General features: G+C 34.0%; 3 protein-coding genes across 10 annotated transcripts; 1 reads left to right on the forward strand and 2 right to left on the reverse strand.

Annotated features, from left to right (window-relative positions):
- Positions 1-1553: 1553 nt before the first annotated feature.
- On the reverse strand, positions 1554-21935 carry MED31 (SOH1 family protein). 8 transcript variants are annotated; one of them, XR_015176996.1, is made up of 9 exons: positions 8798-9003; positions 8616-8661; positions 7594-7650; positions 6931-7028; positions 6359-6455; positions 6157-6235; positions 5615-5871; positions 5302-5370; positions 1554-1821 (listed from the first exon to the last, which is right to left on the reverse strand). XR_015176996.1 is itself a non-coding variant. In XM_086437039.1 (6 exons), exons 1-6 carry the CDS (start codon positions 21805-21807, stop codon positions 5611-5613), a joined length of 606 nt encoding a protein of 201 aa, XP_086293165.1. In that variant the 5' UTR covers positions 21808-21934. The 8 variants fall into 8 exon arrangements, 1 of the variants encoding a protein (XP_086293165.1); XR_015176995.1 differs by lacking the exons at positions 8616-8661; positions 8798-9003 and adding an exon at positions 21803-21935; XR_015176993.1 differs by lacking the exons at positions 8616-8661; positions 8798-9003 and adding an exon at positions 21794-21934.
- Positions 13497-14298, forward strand: LOC147408173 (uncharacterized). Its single transcript, XM_086437037.1, has 2 exons — positions 13497-13550; positions 13640-14298. The coding sequence occupies exons 1-2, from the start codon at positions 13518-13520 to the stop codon at positions 14240-14242; spliced, it is 636 nt and encodes a 211-aa protein (XP_086293163.1). The 5' UTR covers positions 13497-13517; the 3' UTR covers positions 14243-14298.
- Positions 21478-23139, reverse strand: LOC147408174 (uncharacterized). Its single transcript, XM_086437036.1, has one exon. It carries the CDS (start codon positions 22803-22805, stop codon positions 21918-21920), a length of 888 nt encoding a protein of 295 aa, XP_086293162.1. The 5' UTR covers positions 22806-23139; the 3' UTR covers positions 21478-21917.

Below are 23139 nucleotides of genomic sequence, written 5' to 3' on the forward strand. Positions count from 1 at the left end.
TATTTTTATTTTAAACTTTATAAGAAAAAAAAAAGTGATCCAAACGATAATCCCTAGGAGATTGAGATGTTAGATTTTCTTTTTAAGATGTTAATCTCAACCACTTAAAAGTCACTACAGGGAACTATAACAAATGTACAACAGAGGATCCGCCCCAATAAACAATCATTATTTCGTTCTCGAGTTTACAATCTTAGCAGGGCCGGCTTGAGCATAAAAACAGGTTAGTGTTAAAGCCCACAAGGCCTCCAAAAATAGGATTTTTTTAATAAATCCCACTATAGAATTAAGCTCAAAAAATAAAAATAGAAAAAAATCTTTTAATAAGGCCCTAAAATCTGTGGGAGAAATTAAAAACAAAAAAAAGGGAATAATGATTTTCTAACTAGAAAATCTTCACTCAGTCACTACTTGGCTGACGTGTAAGAGACACTGAATCATAGATCTATTTCCTTAGGATACACAATTGCAAATCCCCATAAAAGATGTGCATCCAAAGAAAATAGATCTATGATTCCATGTCCGTAACACGTCAACCAAATATTGACCGAGTAAAGACTTTCTAATTAGAATATCAGCATTAAAAGAAATTAATATATCTCTCATCCCATTTTGTTAATATACCCCTATTACAAATGTAGAAGGCAACACATGTATCTTCTCTATAATTTAAAATATTGATGAAAGGGTTTTGGAAGATTACTTAATAAAAAATAATATTTTTGTAATTTTAAAAGTGTAATGATTTTCTAACGTCCCCATCGCAAAACCGTAGATCATTTGCATCGGGATACACATAATCATAAATAAAAAGAGAGAGATAGACATTCATCGAGCATCAAAGAAAAAAGCAAAAAGCAAAAATCCCAAAAGTTATGACTCCCCCCTTCACATAGGGATGATAAAGAAAGCAAATGGTTTTCGATGCTCTAAATAAGAAAAAATGGCATAGATGTATAGGCCAAACTTGTATTTTTCTTGTTCTTTTTTATATTCCGTTTACGACTTATATATGGGAAATGATGGCCGAAGAGATCAAGTTATTGTGCTGCCTGGGGCCTACTATTGCTAGGTAGAAGTACAACATGTTCTAATGACCATATCTTATTGAATCAGGAAGATGGCCATCGAAGACGATCAAATTGGAACATGTATTTGAAGACATGGATGTCGTCTCGTTTATAAAATTAAATGCTTAATATGATAGAAAGATAAACCTTTATTTTAGATCAATCTTTTACAAAATTAACAATATCAAAATCGATAAATTTTTTCTTTCTTTGTTTTTTAGCATTTTTGAAAATGTCCTGTGCATGAACCACACGTGTGAATAAAAAGCTTATAAATTTTTTTACAAGTCGAAGCTCTAGGTCTGAGATGATATGATTTAAAAGAAAAGAAAATAAAAAAACTCATGAAAGAAGATAGCTACCATTTCCACACCAACTTCTACTAATGCAACACCAATTCCTATATGAATCACAAAAAATTACAGAGTTGGTGTGGTGATAGTAAAAATTGGTGTGGCAATAGAAACTCTTTAAAAAAAGGGAAACCTAGGAATGCCGTGTTTAAAAACCATGCTCCCACACCCCTTTCTAGGGAAGTTTCCCAACATTTACAAACTAAACAAGCCAGCAATTCATCAAAATGATTACAATGTCCCATGTTTTCCAACATCAAGAAAAAAAAAAAAAAAAACAAGATAAAATAAAATCAAACCACCTTAGTAAGACTAAAAATGATGAGACCAAAGGCAGAAGCACGGCTCTTCTAACTTTTCATTACAGGAAAGCCAGTTCCTGCAAATCCTCAGCAAACCTGAGCCACAAGAATACATAAGGAAATGAAAAATAGAAGTGAAAGCTATTGCTGAATCTTCTCAAAGAACAACCTCAAGAAATATGTTCTCATGCAAGAGGTGTTATCAGAAGGAACATTGATCATGGGGTCAGAAAATAGGAAAATTGCAATCGCCTCAATGCTCTAAAAAAGTCCTCGACTTGCATATGAGCACATATAGGGAACCAAGAAGCCTCAACTCACAAATGATTGACAGTCACGGTGTCCAATATAACAATACACAATAAACTGCAATCTTCAATGGGATTGACTTTCAAAACCTCTTCATTAGGGAGGAACATATTTACTTGATTCTCGAGAAATCTCACATAGAATGATCTTATTGAAGCACTACCGTTTGTAGACCATCTCTAAAATCTAGGTATCGACTCCGAAGACAAAAACATGCTCCCCACTGATAAGGAGAAAATAGGCGACGACAACATCGATCTCCAATCACTGGAGTTTATCCAAAGGCCAAGATCCCATAGCAATAACCCCTAGACTCTCTCCATGCACTAACTAATAAGCTCTCCCAATGATCTGCAAAGAATAGCTAGACAGGAAGTCAAGTCTCAATAGGGAACAGAACTACCAGCTTGAACACACATTGGAACATATTCCATTTCTAGAAAGATTACAATGCTTTGCATTGCATTTCTAGACACCTTTCCAACACGACGATTACAAAAGTTTGGGAAATTGACAGTTCCTTCCCCGCCAAATTTGCAATCCATAACCATCCACTACAAGTTACTGTCTTTTTTTCAACAACTAAAATGCCATTTCCAAGAAAAACAATATTCATTTACTGACATTGTCTATTGCATTTGGTGACGACAGCTTGCTGTACTAGCTTAAAATTCCCATCTTATTTTATGGATTTGTTCTCCTTCACCCTAGTTAAATGATAAGAAACTATTCTAGATCAAATAACGTCAACACAAACATCTCTTTCCCCTTATGAAATGCTTAGTGTTTTCTATTGAAAGCCTTCCAATTTCATTCTTCTATACAATGGTCACCAATAAAATAAAATAAAAACAGTGTAGTAAGTATCAGGCATCCACCTTCAATGCCTCAACGGACAAGCTGAATGCCTACAAGCTCTCACAAATTTTTTTTTGGGGCCCATTTTTGAAGGTAAACTGGACTTGAAGCTACAGCCTCAAAGTTCCATTGCAATATGTCAACAGAACTATGGGTCCAAGCCCCTTTTCAAAGGTTGAAGATGAAAGATTCTATAATTTTTTGACAAGGTGCAGAGCCTTTTTGGGAAGCCTCAGCCCAAGGCACACCTCAGTGATTGATCTTCAAATGCATCTTAAAGCATAAGATAGAACTCAAAAGAATCGAAGTGCCAATGCACCACAATTAGTTTCATCCATTTTTTAACTCGACTTTCTATTAAGATTTATAACAGCACAAGATAGGAACTAACTCTAGTTAGCTCCTCATATATTAGTTACCTGTAATTACTACTAAGAAATTAGGTCATGACTCATGTTGGGACGTTGTAGGATGCAGTTATAACATGGTGAGCAATTACAAGTATTTAGTGACAAGTGATTGCTATATCTAGGAGCAGTTATTCTAGTTTCCCACACCTTACACCTCTTACTTAACTAAGGAGAATGCCAATGTCCGAGGCTTCATGAATACACTAGCAATTTCCACAACTTTAAAATTTTCAAAATACCCTTAAATTGCATTTATTATTTTATCTTTTAGAGCAAAAAGTAAATTGTGCAATGATGTTTTTGAGTAAAAAAATATTTAAAAAGTTATTTACAAAATTATATTGCACAATGTCAAAGACACCTTTACTTTTTGAACTAAAAGATAAATAATAAATACTTTCCAGGGGCATTTTTGAAAACTCAAGATTGAGCAGATTACTAATATCTCCATGAGGATGCAAAATCCATGAGGTCATCGATTTAACATTCCCTATATACATATTGTGTGTGTGTGTGTGCGCGTGAGAGAGAGAGAGAGAGAGAGAGAGAGAGAGAGAGATTGAATTAGATTTGCAAATATACTAAGGTTGTGCAAACCAAACAAATGATGCAAGAGTGATGGAGAATAGTTGTTATGCCTTCTTGCATTTACTCGTGTGGGTGTGCCCACATGGAAAACATCTTAGATATTCAAATGGTATAGCGGATCGTCTTTAACATGGTGATCATCATCACAAAAAATCAGTCCATTCCGACATTACTAACTTCATGAAAAATTGACCAAAATAATCAATTTAATTGAATGACATCTCATGAGGTTAAGAATGTCAGAATGGATTGATTTTAGGTGAAAATTGTCTCCAAGATAAAACCTCACAATGCAATTTGACAATCCGATATGATCTATGTATGGGTCCAACTAATGGAAGTAAAAACATCCAAGTTCCAACGGAAAATCATTGAGGAAAGGACATTGAACAACATCATTTCAGCAAAGTGGACCAGAAGTACTATGAATTAAGGCCAAACTAAATATGAGTGAGAATTTTGAAACTCCAGAAAGTATTTTTATATTATTGCAAGATGGTAACTGCATGCACCCCAAGGAATAAAAAAGATTAACAAAATACAGTAAAACCCAGCTTGGTCCGCACGCAAATCAGAAGTTTGTGGTGGATCAAGGTTTTGTGAGTGCTTGGTCCCCATTTCCGCAAACAGTGCACTAGACATCAATATGCACCAGAACAAAATCCAGCTCAACTCTAAGATCCCACAAAATCCTTTCCTCACCAACATCACCATTCAGTCACTCTCCCCACCTCTCCTCCAAACGAACATCACCACCTCACCTCCCTCTACCTCAACCATCAGCCACCCCTCCCCCACAATACAGCCTCTCTTTCAACCCCTAACCATCGCCCTATCTATCACTTTCTACCTACCACTGCCCCCACATCTCTATCATCAAACAATGCTAAAGCTTTCAGCTTGAGTACAAGGTCATTTAAATTTCCATGGTGATTGGCCCAATTGCAACAAGGGATCTAATTGATGGTCATGATTGGTTTGCATCAAATAGGAGATATGAAGAAGAGGTGTTCACAAATCATTGCAGTGAGGGATAAAACCAAGCAGCAGTGAAGGTTTGCATTATGGAAGGAAATGTTCACATTGCCGAAGCAAATATTCATGTAGTAATAATTAGCATTTTTAAGACAATTTTCAGCGTACCAACAGAGCCAAAATTACAACCAAACATTAGAAAAGAAAATTAATATTAACAGATAACTAGTACGAAAGATGGATTTGCCCAAAAAAATGCCATATACTATCGAAGTTACTGATGCAAGAAAACAATATATATGCTCTCAAAATAGACAAAACTAATCCACTTATTTTTATTTTTAATACTTGATTTGTATTTTATTAAAATTAATTAATGTCTTTGCCCCATTCAAACCTCCTAACCAACATAACATAGGGAGAAAATCGAAATTACCTCTTCTAGTGTGTTGTGTTCATCATTCTCCTACAGATTACAGGTCACCATTAAACTCAAACGTCTTTCCTGCAATAATTAATAAAATTCATATCATAATTCTTCTCTAAAAAGGATCATGTATCTGATAATCAATAAGGACAAAGATACAATGACAAAAACATATTTTCTTTCACAATGCTCAAATATGGATCAGAATTGCGCTAATAAATTGTGCCCATGATATTAACTCAAGACTGAATCCACCACTTTAGTAGTGTTCATATACTTTTCTCAATCATTAATCAAACTAAAGAAAAGATAAAGGATTTACTTTCTCTTTCTTCGATCACCCCCAATATTTCTAATGTCATTCTTTGACATAATAGATCCGGGTGGCATGCCATATTGCATAGGAGAAAGGGCTGGAGCAGCAGGAGGAGCAACTGTTGTCGTTGGCACAAGTGTTGGAGGTGGAATTGAAGCTGGGGGTGCAGCAATAGGTTCAGGAAGCGGTCGTGGAACAATGTGCTTCAACCGATTGTTCCGGTAGTTCTTCCAGAAAAAGAATTGTTGCCTATGTGCCAACTCCTAAATGCCCCAGAAAAAAAATATATTATATCAACAGTAACATGCATATTAGACATTCAAAACTATTTGTATCTCATAGCCCTCACAAGTGGAAAGTGACAACCACATCCACACAAATTTTTTCCTTAAATATTAGATAAAGTTTGATAAATTCATTGTCTTTCTTTTGTTAAATAAAAAATACCTATTTTTAGTAAAGAAATAAGAGATCTAAGCGAAAACATGTCTGTTAAAATCAACTTCGAGGCAGCCTCAATCAAGAGATAAGTCCAGCAATAGTATAACCTTGCTGCCAGGATGTGCCATTGCATTGCGGAAGTTTGAATTTTGGAGAAGTTCAAGAAAGAATAAGCAATGTGGATACCTGAAACCAGCAACCAAACAAAAATACACATTAGATTAAGACAATCCAACCTAAATGGACAATATAAACTATGACACATAATTTAACTCATAGGAGGAGCATGGCTCTTTAAAATTAGCTCACATTATAAATTTTGCATACTCAGGCCGTTGCCAGTATTGAAGGTATTTCAAGTAGCCAATGAAAGCCTCATCCTCAAAATAACGATTCTGAGCCAAATCTGCATTAAAATTTTAAAATATACTAACAACAAGGAGACCAGTGTGGTACTAATACAAAGATTAAAATCCTAGATGACCACAAGTCCTTTAACAATGACATATTTAACCAAACAAAACTGAAATCATGAAAGAAATATATCATTGGAAGTGTAGTGCCAAGAGATGGTATATCAACTATTAAAATGTCCAAAATCCAAAAATTACATCAACACATTCATACAATTCGTCCTGAATAAATCAATCTTTGCTTACAATTACACCCCAGTTCTATTAGCAACCATACATAATAAAGGGAAAGTTAAATGTCATTGACATGACAAAACAAGATTTGAAGTGTAGGTAAAACTTTGTAACGAGTATTTGATCAATAAAATGTATTATATGGAATGGTTCATTTGATAAAACTGCAAAAACATACACCAAAAATCTATTTGCTAGAACTAAATGAGAGTTTCCTTATTTTAAGTAACTCACAGTGGATGTAAGTCGGATTAGCTAGACATTGAATAAATTCCAACTCAAGCAAAAAACGTTGGCGCCCATCATCAGGATCCTTGTATAAGTTTGGTGGCCTGCATAATACAGAAAATGAGATGCATGAATTTAAAGAATAACCCATTATGAGAATACCGCACACTTGACGTCTGATAATAATGCTCCCCCCCCCCCCAAAAAAAAAAAAAAATTAAAAAAAAAACCATTATTACATAGACATGTGCAGCCTACCGCGAAGTGAATTGGACTCAATATTTTGTAAGTCCACCCACTAGATCTACATGGCCAGAAATCGACAAGATCAGATGATCCGCCAATCAAATTTCTTTTTTGCTTTGTAAGGTGGGAAAAATATGATATAGCTCATATAGAAAGTAAATGATCACCTCGTTAAAAATATCTGATATAAACACTTTAATTTCTAGCCTATGGAATCACTTGGGCAGGGTCTGTTCAGTGGTGGGTCTTGACCACAATACATAAGACCTGTGTGAGACCACAATACATATATTCTGCCAAGGAAGGCTATTCTGGGTGAGACCTCTAGATGGTCATGATAAACTTTATGGACATATTTAAAATAAAATATAAAGAAAATCAGCAGACACAAAGTGAATCAAAGAATAAAGGCCAGACACTTACGTGGTTGGAGTTAAAATTGCATTCTCGCTGTCTTTACCAGAGGTCATTGCTGCCACACTTCACAAAATCAAGGTGAAACAGAAATGTTCATCAGTTACACTTCTAAGGTCTAACAGCCAGGAGACATAACCATCGTTTCAGTTGTAGCAGTAATTTAATGGCTTTAAATAACGACAAACACAACACAAATAAGGAAAAAAATTAAGTTTTTCTAAATGCATTTTAAAATGAATTTTTGAATGCAAACATTCAAAATTTGAATTAAAAAACATCCATGTAAAACACCAGATAAGTCATCTCTTCATGTTGTTAGAGCAAAGTTGACACTCATACCCCGACTTATTCTCAAACCTTGACTTGGTGAATATGCTGACACTCAAGCACACATGCACTTAGAAAATTAGATTAGCAGACATTTTTAGCCCAATTAGAACTTAGGCAAAACTCAACAAAACAACAACAAAATCTCAACAGGAATATAGCCAGAGCACCAAGAAGAATCATTGGGGGAGTAGAATTGACAACTTTAGGGAAGGAAACCAATCAGATCCTTCGTTTCAATTCTATCCGGAGAAGAATATATCAGAGAAATCACTATCAGGGGAGAACAAAAAAAAAACAAGAGAGAGAGAGAGAAAAGAAAAGAATAAAAGATCCCTTTCTTCTATGGATATAAATATGCAAAGCAAATAAAAGAGAAGAAATTGAAAAGATTACGTAAATTCATCCCAAATTCAGCAGGTCAAAAGGGTGAAAACACAGCATTTCTTTCCTTGGGTTATAAAACAAACAACGATTATAGAAAAGGCAGTAAACCCATTTGGCTATTCAACATTTTCTCTTGTTTTTTGGAGCAATTTTACATGTGGGGTCCTTTAACTTTCCACCACAAAAAAACCCAAAACACTTCCTTGTAAGAATCTAATAAAAGGAGAACAAATAAATAATAAAAAATAAATTGAACCATCTTCAATCTTACAATATAAAATTCAGAACATCCCACAGAAGAAAATCCAACTTACAACATCTAAGAATAACTATTAGGTACGATGATTTCCAAAATCCAACCTACTTTTCAGAAAATCAAAAAAAGAAAAGAAAAAAGAACCAATTTCAGAAACTACTGAGATGGGCATGTTGTAAGAGTGATGATATTAAGAAAAAACAAGAATTGATTTTCCAGACAACCCAAAGGAGAATCTACCTTTCTCCCTCGAATCGAAGAAGTGGAACTTGGAAAGAATCACTATTTGCTACGATTTCTGACGAGGGTTCCGTTGAGGGTTTTAAAGATCAGAAATTTAGGGAGAACTCGCCGCCGCAGTCGCCCGAGGGAGAAACACTGGCGGAGTGAGATAGATCTGCTCTTGAGGGTTCTGTCGAGGTTCCAAACGAGAGACTCCTCTCTTTTCTGTTTTGTCTGGTTAGGGTAAAAAAAATAAAAACAATAAGTGTTTACTCTTTTCCGTAATTTTGAATTTGACGGAAAAGTGATTGTCCGTGAAAACGAAATTGAGAAGCACTCTTTCAAAATATTAGGGCCTGTTTGGATTGACTTCTCAAAGTGCTTCTGACTCTTACAGAGAGTCAGAAGCACTTAATCTATCGTTTGGGTATTTGATGCTTTGAAAAAATAACTTTTTCAAAGAGTAAAAATAGTGCTTTTATGAGAAGTACCGAAATTGGTACTTCTCAATTTCGTTTTTGCGGAGAACAATTTTCCCGTCAAAATTTTTAACAATTTTCCAAATTTACCCCCTCGTTTTATTTATCGATTTTTCCCTCGTTTTATTTATCGATTTTTTATCCTAAAATAACGAAACGTAAAAGAGAAGAACTCTGTCTTCTCCACATTACATCGTAAGGAGACCGTGAGAAGGAGACCGTGAGAAGCTTGTTCCACAGAGCCAAGATTCATCTCCTCCGACTGTCTTCTTCTTCCAAATTTCTTCTCCTTCCGACTGTCTTCTCCTTCCGACACATTACATCGTCAAGCAGATCGTGAGAAGCTCGTTCAACAGAGCCGAGAGTCATCTCTCTCCCTTCGACTGTCTTCTTCCTCTGACTGTCTTCTCCTTCCGACTGTCTTCTCCCTCCGGCGATTACGGTGGCTAACCCCATCAACGGAAACCCTCAACAGAAACCCTCAACGGAACTCTCAACGGTGGCGAGATCATTCTCATCCTTGAAACCCTCGACAGAGAGAGGTAATTATTCTAGTTTTTTAATCCCACTTTGAAGTTCTTGATTGAAAACACAACAGAGAGAGGTAACCCTCGTCTGTTCTTCAATGGATTGAGTCCAATATTGTTCTATAACTGATTTGTCGAATGAACCTCGACAGAGAGAGGTAACTCTCATTTGAAACTCTTTGAAATTTTCGACTAAACCTCGACTGAACATCGCTCTCTTCTCAAATCTTTTCTGAAATATTTTCATGGGTTGAAAAGATAAAATTTTCATGTGGTAAATCCTGTTTAGAAACTCAAGTTTGATTTTTTTTTTAGAACGGCCTTTTTTTTCTTTAGAAAAAATAAATAATAATAAAGTTAATTGTTAATGTTGGTGTTTCTTTTTCGCCAATGTTTACGTTTAGGAACATTTGCTAAAAACTTATTCTGATGGGTTGAAGAGGAAGGGTATGTAGGACTATAGCCTACACTTTCAGTTTTTATTTTTTATTTTTTTAATTTGACCTTCAACACTATCTGTAAATCATTGATTCCTTCGAATTCCATTCGTATTTTTCCTATGTTTATATAGTAAACTTTTTCTTTCTTAGTAGTCCCTCCTTATTGGCGAACTCACCATTTTATTATTGTACGGTCGAGTTCACCACTTTTTAATTGTTATCGAATTCGACATTTTTTATTTACCAGCGAGTTCACTACTTCAGATATAATTGTTGGTTAATGATTTTTTTTTTTTTTTTTGAGGTATTGGGTAATAAATTTTAGTATCTAGAGATATCATTAAACTGTGAATTTTGTTTTTTAGTTTTACTATAAAAACCTCAAGATGTATGACTCGAAGCTTACACATTTTGGCATGGTGTGAATTTCCATATGGTTCGTCATCTTTTTGATCTGTTAGGATTTGCAATAGTGAGTAGGATCCTTGTTGTGTAGAACCTAAGATGGCCTACTTTCTCCTGTACGTGTGCTGCACATGGTTTTAAAAATTAACTTGTACAGAGATACAAAGCAAGAGATGGTAGTACAACATGTTATGTTAACTATTGTTTCATAGAAACCAAATTCTGGATCTAACCATATACAAGAACACCAGTAGAGAAGACAACCATACTCATGTTTCTTTTGAGTTAGAGACAGTAGCATTGATATAAGGTGTAAACTGAGTTGAAACATGTGGAATGGGCCCTGCTTCACCACCGGGAAACATTATAGGTCTAGGATTGTAGATCACGTAGTCTTCTTCCTCCAGAAATTCAGATTTAATCCCATATTCTGAAGATCCTCCTTGCTTGTGAATGCGAACATCTATTTTGAGTGATTTGAATCTTGTAAGAGCATGTTGTTCAATTACAGCCTCTCAAATATCTACAACTTTCAAATATAATTTTAGGTGATTTTTAATGTTTTTATCTGTCTATTTAGTAACTAAAATACCCTATACTTATAGAAGAACCTCGAAATTAAATTTTGTGAGCAATGCTGGAGTTATATATAAGACTCGTGAGATCGGAGTTGTCCTTCCAAGTCCCTAATCATTGCAAATGCCTTTCAAATAAGAAATCTTGGTTATGGAGACTTTTAAATCATATAGATTTAGAAGTTTTCCAATGATTCTCGATTTAATCTAATCCCTAATTGTCCTAAATGAAGATTGCTTGATGAATTGGGTCAGGATTCAATACCAAGCAATGTTAGAATGCACCAAATTTAACTCTTGATCTCAAGGTTGTATTGTGATATATCGACAAACCAAGCTATGACTCTAAGCCTATTATTATGGGTTCCGTTCCCCACCCTAAGCTTTACCCTACACTTTAACAAACGTGTTTTGTCCTGCATGGGTTAGAAGTTTTGGAATAGGCTGATTTTTGGTGAGGATGATCTCTATGGTGAGGAGATCATCCTCACCAAAAATCAGCCCATTCCAAAACTTCTAACCCCATAAAAATGATTTACAAAAAATGGACGGTCCACGATTTTTCAACTTGTAAACATGGGGCTAAAATTTTTGGAATGGGCTGATTTTTGGTGAGGATGATCTTCTAATCATAGAGATCATCCTCATCAAAAATTAGCCCATTCCAAAACTTCTAACCCACGTAGGACAAAACACGTTTATTAAAGTGTAGGGTAAAGCTTAGGGTGTTGAACATTTCCCTATTATTATTTAGCCAAAGATTAGTGAAAAACAAACAAAAAATATATATAAAATGGAGAAAAACTTTTTAAACTGTAATCTACTAGCATTGATATATAATCTCAGGTGCATAACTATGACATGAGATCCTATAATAGATGCATTCACCTCTATCATATATGCAAATAAAGCTAGTTCAAATGCAATTTGGTAATCATTGATTGGAAGTCCAAGTGCCTAAACATAGTATTATTGAATTTCTTTAAGAGAGTTACGATTGCAACACTAACTTTTACTAACGCCACACCAACTGTGTGTAGTTCTTTTGGTGTTATATATGAATTGGTGAGGCTTTAGTAAAAATTGTTTGTTAGCATGTTTGGGTGATGTAGATTATTAACTCTTTTTTCTTTATTTTTTTGTTAAAAATCTATGGGTGATGTATAAAATCTTGAAGTTTTTTTTGTTTCTTGTAATTATAATTTCTATTGTAGTCTGTGGTGGATTGGTTTATCACAGAATCTATTTTTTACTAGTTTCCTCATCCCCAGATGTGTTCGATTTTTATCGTTGTGACTTTTGAAGATAAAATTTTATGGTTTGCTAATGTTTTGGGATGAATTTATGTTAGAATTAGTCTCATGTTCATTCGAGGTTGTGTTTTAGACTTTGATGACATATTGGGGTGCTTGAATTGATAATATTTATATAAACTGTTGCATGGATGTTAGATTGTGTACTATGCAGGTATTTTTTTTATCAGAAAAATTTTATACGTCCATTTTTAAGAGGAGATGCTGCCGAAATTTCGATAGAATTATAAAATTTATAAATTTATTTAAATTGAAAATAATTATTTTTATAATTTTTTAATATAATTTTATTATATATATATATATATATATATTTAGTGTAATTATATATTTTTTAAGGTATTCTGATCATTTTTTGTGCATTCTGGGTGCATTATCAACAGTAAGGGTATTCTTTATCTCTCTCTGTCTATTATATTTCTATTTGCTACATTTAGGATTTTATATGAGCCTTATCCTAATTGTAAACAATCTTAAGAGTACGTAATACAAGTCCTACATCAAACATACATTGTCTTATCTCTTCTATTGGTTTTAAATCCTATCAGAATCAGTTTGTTGTGATTAATTTTTCTCTAACACATGATATATTTATGTTTTTTTCTAACACATGATTAATTTTTTTCTTTTAAATATTTATTTAATTTTTTTCACATATTTGTTTGTTTTCATTTTAAGATGTCTTCTGAAACAACAAATATGAACAAGAACAAACAAGTTGCAACACAAAATGACAAGGGTAAAGCAAATTGGAGTCCGTATTTACACAAGACCTTTGTTGAGCTATGTGTTGAAGCAGTTGCCCAAGGTCATAGAAATGGGCCAACTTTAGATAGGTTAGGATGGAAGTTTGTTCGAAATGAATTTTTCAAGAAAACAGGATTTAAATTCGAACAAAAACAATTCAAAAATCATTGGAACAAAACAAAATTAGATTGGAAGGCTTGGTCCAATCTAATGAGTGTAACTAGAATCGGTTGGAACGGTTATTCTATAATCATGAGCGATGAATGGTGGATTGAACGAGAAATGGTAATGCATATTTTTTAATATATTTAATTTCACTTATTTATAAAGATGTCAATAAATATCTATTAATAATATTTATCATTTTTTTATAGCAACATTCTGGAGATAATAAGTTTCGTTATAAGGCATTGGAGCATAGAGATGAGTTGGACAAGTTATTTGGTGGTACCACAGCTACCGGATCTCGTGTTCGATATTCTACAACGACAAACATGACGAATGAGTCAATTGCTGATGATGATGATGATGATGATGATGATACTCCTGAATACATTCCAGCGACACAAGAAAATATACTCCCAACTCACCCTGATGATGATATTGATGAGTCACCAAGTTCAAGACCATCACAGAGAAGACCGTCAATAAGTGGGGATTCTAGATCAAAACGCAAAAAGGGAAGAAAATCTGATTTATTTGAGGTTGAATTCAGTCGTTTGGTGGATCTTTTCCAATCAAAAATTCATAAAGATAAACTTCCAAACGAGCAAAAAAAGCTTACTCCCGGTGAATGCTTGTCACTTCTTAATGAATTAGTGGATGAGATTCCTATAGGTAGCAATCGATATTCTTATGTGGTATCCAAATTCGTGGAGAGTGTAGATTTTAGGAATGTCTTTTATAACTTGCCAACAAATGATGCTCGTCTATCGTACATTGATTTTGAATATCGTCGTTATTGTGGTGATCACTAGAGGGTAGCATAGTTTTTTTTATGGGTCGGTCTTTTATGAATCCTTTTTTTTTTTTGAACTATGTGGTTAATAAAAGAAAATTTGTTTCATGGATTATGGTTGGATTTATTCTGTATGGATTAAATTTCTATTTATTTCTGGTTTGTGGATTGTTGATTATGTCTCATGGATTATAAATTATGGATTATGGTTTGATTGTTAAAAATGTTTGTTTTAATATTTTATATGATTGTTTATAGATTGAATATATTTATATGATTATTTATATGGAATATTAAATGATATTTTTTTATATATTAATAATGTAAACAGAAACAAGATGGATTATTCAGATTCAGACGATGAGATTATATGTATGGCTGCACTTGTTGCAGCAAATCATTATCACACGGCTCGTAAAAATAAATTAGTTCGACAATCAAAGACTAATTATAATTTTACTGGACAAAATTATATGAATTATGTTTTGTCTGGGAATAATGCAATATGTCACGAACAATTTCGAATGGAGAAACATGTATTTGAGAAATTATGCAATACTTTACATGAAGATGTGGGTCTTGAAAGAACAAGGAACGTTTCTTTGGAAGTATCTTAGGAATGTTCTTGAAGATATTGGGACAAAACGAGGGCATGCGAAGTGTTGGTGATCGATTTCAACGTTCTGAAGAAACCGTGAGTAGACACTTTCATAGAATCTTGAAAGCTGTCCTAGAATTGTGCAAAACTCTTATTGTGCCTCGTTCTTTGGATGAGATCCCTCATCAAATTCGCACAAATCGAAGATTCTGGCCTTTCTTTAAGGTAATTTTAAAGTTAAATTCAAAAAAATTATAATGTTTAATCTTTAAAATAAAATTTCTTTTTATATGAAGGATTGTGTGGAGCAATTGACGGTACTCATATTGGGGCACGAGTTCCAATAGCAGATCAACTTCGATATTTAGGTCGAAAAGGTATAACACAAAATGTAATGGCTGTATGCTCTTTCGATATGTTCTTCACATATGTAGTTGCTGGTTGGGAGGGACAAGCAAATGATGCGAACGTGTTCTTAAAAACCATAAATAATCCTAATTCTGGATTTCCTCACCCTCCGTCAGGTTGGTATTCAAAATTTTACTTAAAAGTACATTCAATTATATGTTATATATATAAAATAATGAAATTATTATTCATTTGTAGGCAAATATTACTTGGTTGACTCTGGCTATCCATTGATGGATGGGTACATGATACCATATAGGGGTGTTTGTTATCATTTACAAGACTTTCGACGGGGTGCATGGCAGAAGGAAAAGAAAGAGTTATTTAACCATCTTCATTCCTCATTGCGTAATGTTATAGAGAGGTGTTTTGGTGTATTAAAGGTAAGATGGGCAATTCTTAGGGACATGCACACATACTTCATTGATACTCAAAGGGATATCGTCATTGCTTGCATGAGACTACACAATTTCATTCGAAATGAAGTTTTGGCAGATGTTGAATTTGCTATATACGAAGAATTAGATTATATAGATGAAGCCGTCCCTATGAGTGTAGATCAGCCTGGACCATCGAGACGTTCACAACGGGAAAGACATAGAGAAATGGAACGTAGGAGAGAAGTAATAGCTGAAGCTATAAAAGAAGCTTATGATCGACGTGATATAATTATATAATTTTATGATTTAAAAATTACTATTAACTGAATAAATTATATTTTTGGATAAATTTAATACATTTCTACCATATGAACATCTTTGTTCATTGGTATGACGATCACATATAAATTTTGTTTATGAATGTTTTTATTTTATTTTACATATGTTGGTGTGATTATTACATATGGTTTTATATATGATGATACATGTTTTATTATATTATAGTTGTTATGTTTTTATACAGATTTTATTTTTTATATATCCAATATTTAAGGGAGGTTCTGTCGAATTTAAAAAAAAAAAAGAATAAATATATTTTGAGTGTAAAATGATGTTATAATGTTTTTATTTAATAAAAATAGTAACTGTTATTTTTTTTTAGCATATATTGTTGAGTTATAATGTTAAAAACAATAATTATTACATATAAGGGTATTTTGGTCATTTCAACAGAATACATAATAGTTTCCTAACACAAAACTTTGTAAGAAGTACTTCTGGCAGTACTTCTCAAATCCTGTATCCAAACGTACAACACGTATTCCGCTACTTGAGACAGTACTTCAGAAAGTACTTCTGGAAGTACTTACATTTTAAGTACTTCTGACTCCTGTATCCACACAGGCCCTTAGAATAAGTAAGTACTTGTAACTCCCGATCAAAGTCAAAACACTTCGAGAAATAAATCCAAACAGACCCTAGACTTTTGTTATTGGAAAAAACCTTGAGATCAGTCTCAAAAGAAACCGAAGTCCCAACTTCAACTTGAATAATTGCGATGCGGTATAAACCCCATACTTGTGTTGTAGGAAGTCTCGGAGGTACCCAAATGGACATATTAGTGTGTGCACGTGCGTGTGAGAGAGAGGGAACGCTCCCTATGGGGTTCTCACTAGTTAGTCCACCCAAGGTCTTGACCATTGATGGTCTTCAAGATGCATACACACTCTCGTTCATTGATGACAAATGACTCTAATTTAATGGATTTGAATGACTATTATACCCTAATCTTTAGCATTATAATGAGAGAGGGTGGTGTACAAGTGGTTTGTCACCAAATTATAGATCTCATAAATGCCCCCCTTTCACTACATTTAAATTTTTAGATATCATGAATGCTCCCATCATTACATTTAAATTTAATATAATCATAGTCGTCTTTTTAATTTAAAAAAATTATAATAATTTAGAAAAAGAAATATCTTTTATTATATAATATTCACAAATCATTTAATCAATGTTTTAATTACCGATAGAACCTTTTGATACATGTGCGTGTACACATGCCACTTAGGTGCTGTTTGTTAAACTGAAAAAAAATAAATGCTGAATAGTATTAAGCGCTGAATTTAAGTGTTGAAAAAGTTGTTTATTTAGATGTTGAATCACGTCTGTTACACATTGCTGAAGTTGATAAATTTTCTTTGTTACCCTTACAATCATATTATACATTATCTGCATGTTTCAAATGCCTATTTCTCATCAAACACAATAAAATATATTATTTCTTATAAAATTAAAATACAATTCATTTTTAAATAATAAATAATACTTAAATCTTTAATTTATAAATAACAATTTCTGTTTATAAAAGCCCACGAATTTCAAATTAAAAATAATAATGTCATACAAGTCACCAAAATTTGAAATCGACATAAAAAGAACTTAGTTTTGGATGAATAATTTTCGATGGAAATAAAGGATATGTAATTATAAAAGCACCTTGTGAATTAATAAGGGCAACCCACACCATAGTCAAAATTTTTTTTTTTTATATGGGTTAAAGTTTTTTGAATGAGCAAATTTTTAGTGAGGATGATCTATATGCTCTAGAGATCATCAAAACAAAAAATTAGTTAATTTTGAAACTTATAACCTATCAAAAATAATTTTTTTTTTAAAGGGACGATTTACGGTTCTTGAACTTATTTTAATAGGGTTAGAAGGTTCAGGATGGACCGATTTTTGGTGAGGATAATCTCCTCATTATAGAAATCATCCTCATCAAAAATCAACTTATTCCAAAACTTTTAACCCATATAAGACAATATTTTAACCATGGTATGGATTTATTAATTTGTGGGGTGATTATATACTAATGAGGAGATCATCCTTACCAAAAATCAACTCATTCCAAAACTTTCAACCCATTTAAGACAAAATAATTTAGCCATGGTTTGAGTTTATTAATTTGTGGGTGTTTATATACTTATCCATAGGATATAAAAGGTAATATCCTTTTAAGTATAAGGGCATACTTGTCTATATTAAAAAAAAAATGAAGAGCATACTTGTCTGCGTTGAAAAAAGTGAAGTGCTTACCACTTCAGCACTTTTTTTCAACATCAAAATAGTGTTGAATTTTTTTCACTTATTTTTCAACAATAAGAACTGAAAATATAAAGTAAACAAATGCGCTATTTTGACAAAAAGTGCTGAATTTATTTTTTTTCAACAATAAACGTTGAAAAATAGCGCAAACGAACACTGCCTAAGAGAGCTTCTATTCCCACACAAACTTTTGCCAATGCCATCCCAAGATATTTGCTGATTCTTAGGTGGTATACAAATGAATTCGGGGCGTTAGCAAAACTTGGTGTATTGATAGAATCTATCTAAAGTAATTATGCTAAGGAAAACGCTGAAGGAACATTGAAATTGACATCGTTTTAGACATTGTTGATGTGGATGTGTATAGAATTATAAATGCTTTTCATCGAGATACACATCTGTGTACACTAATGTCCCTACCGATGTCATTTTCAATGTTACTCCAACATGACTCTTATATAAATCCCTAAAAAATAATAATCGACCTTAAGAAAATTTTATTTTTTCTCTTAACTCATCTGTATTGTTTGACACCTTCAACCATGTTTTGAACCTAGAAAAGTCCTTTTTTTTTTTTTTTTTTCCCCTGCCTTGGGGGTGATGTGAGGTGGTTAATCAGAGGTTGCTCTACCATTACTTGCCCATCAATACCTAGACTGTCTTCCAAAAGATTAATGTAAAATAACTTAATTGCTCTTCTTACATATATTTTCGTGAATATTTGAGTTACCTTATGCCTTTTGACTTTCTTCTTTCTCTTCTCAATAACAAAATAAAAAATAATAAAAAATCTAAATACCCTTATTTTAAATCTACAACTAAATATAATTTTTCTTCTTAGAATCAGTTATCTTGAAATTTTATAGTAAATAAATCTTAAACTATTTATTCATATCTTCAATCCATCATTATAAACGTCGCCTAAAATCCCTTTTTTTCTATCAAAATATCTTATCATCTTCTACCTCTTGAAAATCCTATTTTGCTCTTTAAGTTTGATGTTTAAAATAGATTGATCACAAGGTTGAATAAAGAAAGAGAGCTGCTATTTTACTTATTACATCCCAATTTCTTAAATTATTTCAAACACCGCCCCCCCCCCCCTAATTCAAACATTACAAAGGCTTTGGCCGTTACAAACAAATAAAAATCTGGCAAAATAAATAAATAAATAAATTATGAGAGAGCTTCTATTGGCACACCAACTTTTATTTATTCTCAAACATTTACTTACTTTCTTTATTTTTAATTGGGGTGTAAAAGTAAAAAAGTAGGGGTGCCAATATCAGCTCTCTAAAGAAAACATAGATTACAACCCTACTGACTTCTCATAAGGCACAACCACCAAATCGCAAGTCTTCAGAAAATAGACCTTTAACAGACCGATAGAGCAAAAGAGACTTAACATTTAGAACAATGCTGTGAAAATCCTTTTATTTCACTTGCTCCTCTTCAAAATTCCTACTCCTACTCTACCCAGATCTAAGCAAAAAAAGGTACACCCATGCCATAAAGAATAAACAATCAACTAAACAATATTAAGAAATTAATTGCTCATTGACTCTCAATTATTTTTGTAAAGAAAGCACAAGTTCTAAATCCGAGTAGAAAAACACTTAAAGACAGTTCAAAACACAATACATTACACTATATAGCTGTGCTGTTGGACCCTGTGTGCTGAGTTTTTTCTGACCCAATATCGTGTTTGATATATGTAAAATGGCAAAAACAACATTGCCACCAATTAGATGGAATATCATCTCTAATTTGTTTTGACGAATATAGGCAATGAAGAGAGAAGCTAGTGGTTTGTCTTTGTAAGTACGGCAGGTTCTCTTGATCACCTTTTCATTTGAATAAATTTATACTTAAAAAAAAAAGGGGTGACCAGTATCCAAAGAAGTAAAGAAACGTCAAGTTGTACTCAGCCAATAAGGGGTTCCCTCAGGCAAGGTGCATAACCCAAAAATGTATCAACTTCAGACACCTATATGTAGTAGGGCCAAAGCAAAATAAATTTGATGAAGTTTACAAATGGGGATCCAAAAGCCTATTTTCAAATTAAAATAATAATAATAATCATAATAAAAGACAAATCAAGAGGATGCTCAAATTGCACATAGTATGTCTACCAAAAGTAATGAAAGAAATAGAAGAACCATAAACTATGGTCATCAATTTCCATTCAACCCATATAAATTTGTATCTTTTGTCAAGCCATATGACTTCAGGTCTATTCTTATTGTCTCAGTCCACATCAATTTTGGCCTTCCTTTAGCCTTTTAGAACCTTTCACTTGCACTAAAGCACTCCTCCTTATTGATGCAAACATTGATATTTATCGTGCATGCCCAAACCACCTCAATCAAGTTTCCTTCATTTTCACTCCTAAATTTCTTCAAATGTGCTGATTTCGGATTTTGTTTTTCCTAGCCTTACCACTCATCCATCTCAACATATCCATACCTATTATGCTCATTATGTGAATATCTTTCTTGATGACCCAAACATTCAGCTCTGTGAAGCATAGCTTGTCATATTGCAATAGTTTGATTTTTACAGATGGATCACAAAGTAGTAAAAAATAAAGCCATTACTTCAACCAACAAATGCTAACTCTACGGATCACATATTTACCAATCCCTTTTAGTTTGATCACAAGGATCGATCACATAATAGTTCAAAAGAGAGCCACCACTTCGGTCAGCTAATGCTAATTCTACATACTACACCCTCACTAATCTTGTCATCTTTATGGTCTTATGGGTACCTTGATAACAGAAGTGGTCTCTCTATGGTAGTTCTTGCATGTCAATCTTAACATTATCCAATAATCAATCTAGTTTTCAAAAGATTCCTAACATCTTGAATGTTATGATTGGGGACATATTAATACCCAAGTTGCTTAAGATAATATAAATGCTATAAAAAAGAGTCATGCTGGAGTAACATGGCGGGGGACATTGGCTGATGTGGATGTGTGCTAAAACCATAGATGCTTTTCATCAAGATATGAGTGAGATCTCGATGAAAGCATCTATGGTTCTGTGCACACCAATGTCCCCCACAATGTCCATCACCATGTTACTTCAGCATCATTCTATTAAAAAAAAAAAAAAACATTAACATCAAAACCAAAATAACTTCCAAGGTGGAAAAAGAACTCCATTGTCAATTGATGAGATTATGCATTTTGATTCTAACTATGGGTATCAAAGGCAATGTAGTGAAGCAGATAAACAATTAGAAGGAGAAAGGAAAGAAAGTGGTCCTAGTTCATCACCCAAAGTTTATTAGTCCAAACAAAGCCTTGAAAGGCAAACAAGAATAAAACAAAGCAACAAGCTATACCCCTCTGTTACATCCAAATCTAAATTTAAAATCAAATCCTCAAATTCAATACAAAGGAAACACCTTTACTGGCTCTACAGGTATAATTTTTAAAAAAAGGGAGCTACATTTGTCTTGCTAAAAGAAATTAAAAGAACTAAACCAGTTCGAATTTCCATATGTCAGTCAAACAAACAAGAAAAGCAAGGAAAGAACAAAGAGAGTATGAGATTCAACTAACTACCTTTCATACCTCATACAATGAGATCGATTTGAACACTTGATAGCTGAGAAATCTCACTTGCCCACTTCGCCAAATACAATTTGGGAAACTAGAAAAACAGAAACCCATAATTCATTTTTTCCCATTAACAATGGGGTGAAGATGAGGGCATCCTCTTCAACTTCTTCTTTGTAGAAAACCCTTCAGTGAAAGCATCGACAATCTGTTGCTGAGATTCGAGAATCATCTGAGTCCGCTTCATCTCCATCTCCATTCGTATCTGCTCCATCTCCCTCGTCATCTCTATCTTCATCTGCTCCATTTTCACAAACCCTTCTCCCAACATCCTTATTGCCGAAACCACATCCACAATGAGATCCATCTCTCTTTTACCTCCACCCCCATCACTCCTTCCAAACCCCGACCTCGAACAACTATTCAGAAATCTAGGGTTAGGGTTAGAATTAAAATTAGGGTTTTCATAATTCTTCGATTTAACAAACCCTTTAACCGTTGGAGCAGATCGTACTCCACTAGGGATTCTAAAACGAAACCCTCCACCACCACCACCATCACCTCCATTAATGATCAAACGGTGGAGGTCATCCTCATCGTCGTCTTCATTATCATCATCTTGGACATTATCATCAGAATCAACGGCAGGGGACGAAGAAGGGCCTTTCTCCAAGGCATCGATCTTCCGAAAGAGAATCCAAGAAGAAGAGAAACGATTGGGTGCAGCAAGGGTGGCTCGTTGTCTTTCGGTACGATAGCGTTTTCGAAGCTTTTCAATCTTGTGGCGACATTGAACAGAGGTCTTTGATGGAGAAGTAGTAGTAGTTGTAGAGAGAGAGGTACATCGATGGGCTACAGAGTCTGCAACTTCTTTCCAATGTGAAGCTTTGAGATTTCCTCTATTAAGAGAATGATATTTTTCATAGTAAGAATCGATTAGGGCTAGGGTTTCTTCGTGAGTCCAACATGGTGGTGGGACCCTTCTAGAAGGTTGTACAGATGGAGAAGGTGAAGACATGGAGTAGGAGGAGGAGGGTGTAGTATAAGGATGGAGGCGTAGGTTAGCAGAGGAGGTAGTGGTGGTGGTGGTAGTGGAAGAAGAGGAGGAGCAGAGGTGGTGGTCATAATGATAAGAGGGGGTGGGGTGGTGGGTGAGGGGGTTTTTTGTAAAGAGAGGAAGGAGGCGGGGGTGTGTGGGTGATATTTTAAAGATGTAAACATCGGCCACCGCGACAGGGGAGTGGATGACGCGAGTTAGAGATTAAAGTTGCGCACCACAGCGCATCGATCACCACCACCACGCGCCTCGCAACAGCCCCACCTTACACGGTTGCCTCTCTCTCTTCCTACTT

This window comes from Akebia trifoliata, chromosome 3 (assembly GCF_017979445.1).
Source record: "Akebia trifoliata isolate Shusen 1 chromosome 3, ASM1797944v1, whole genome shotgun sequence".
Taxonomy (NCBI): Eukaryota; Viridiplantae; Streptophyta; class Magnoliopsida; order Ranunculales; family Lardizabalaceae; genus Akebia; species Akebia trifoliata.

What these genes read in the sequence shown, in the direction of transcription:
- LOC147408173 (XM_086437037.1), top strand. Translation starts at nt 13,518, where the DNA reads ATGAGCGATGAATGGTGGATTGAACGAGAAATG. An exon ending in GGTGGATTGAACGAGAAATG is followed by an intron (nt 13,551 to 13,639) that starts GTAATGCATATT and finishes ATTTTTTTATAG; the next exon opens with CAACATTCTGGAGATAATAA.
- MED31 (XM_086437039.1), bottom strand. An exon ending in GCAATTTTAACTCCAACCAC is followed by an intron (nt 7,029 to 7,593) that starts GTAAGTGTCTGG and finishes TGTATTATGCAG; the next exon opens with GCCACCAAACTTATACAAGG. An exon ending in TAATCCGACTTACATCCACT is followed by an intron (nt 6,456 to 6,930) that starts GTGAGTTACTTA and finishes ATTTTAATGCAG; the next exon opens with ATTTGGCTCAGAATCGTTAT.
- LOC147408174 (XM_086437036.1), bottom strand. Translation starts at nt 22,805, where the DNA reads ATGTCTTCACCTTCTCCATCTGTACAACCTTCTAGAAGGGTCCCACCA.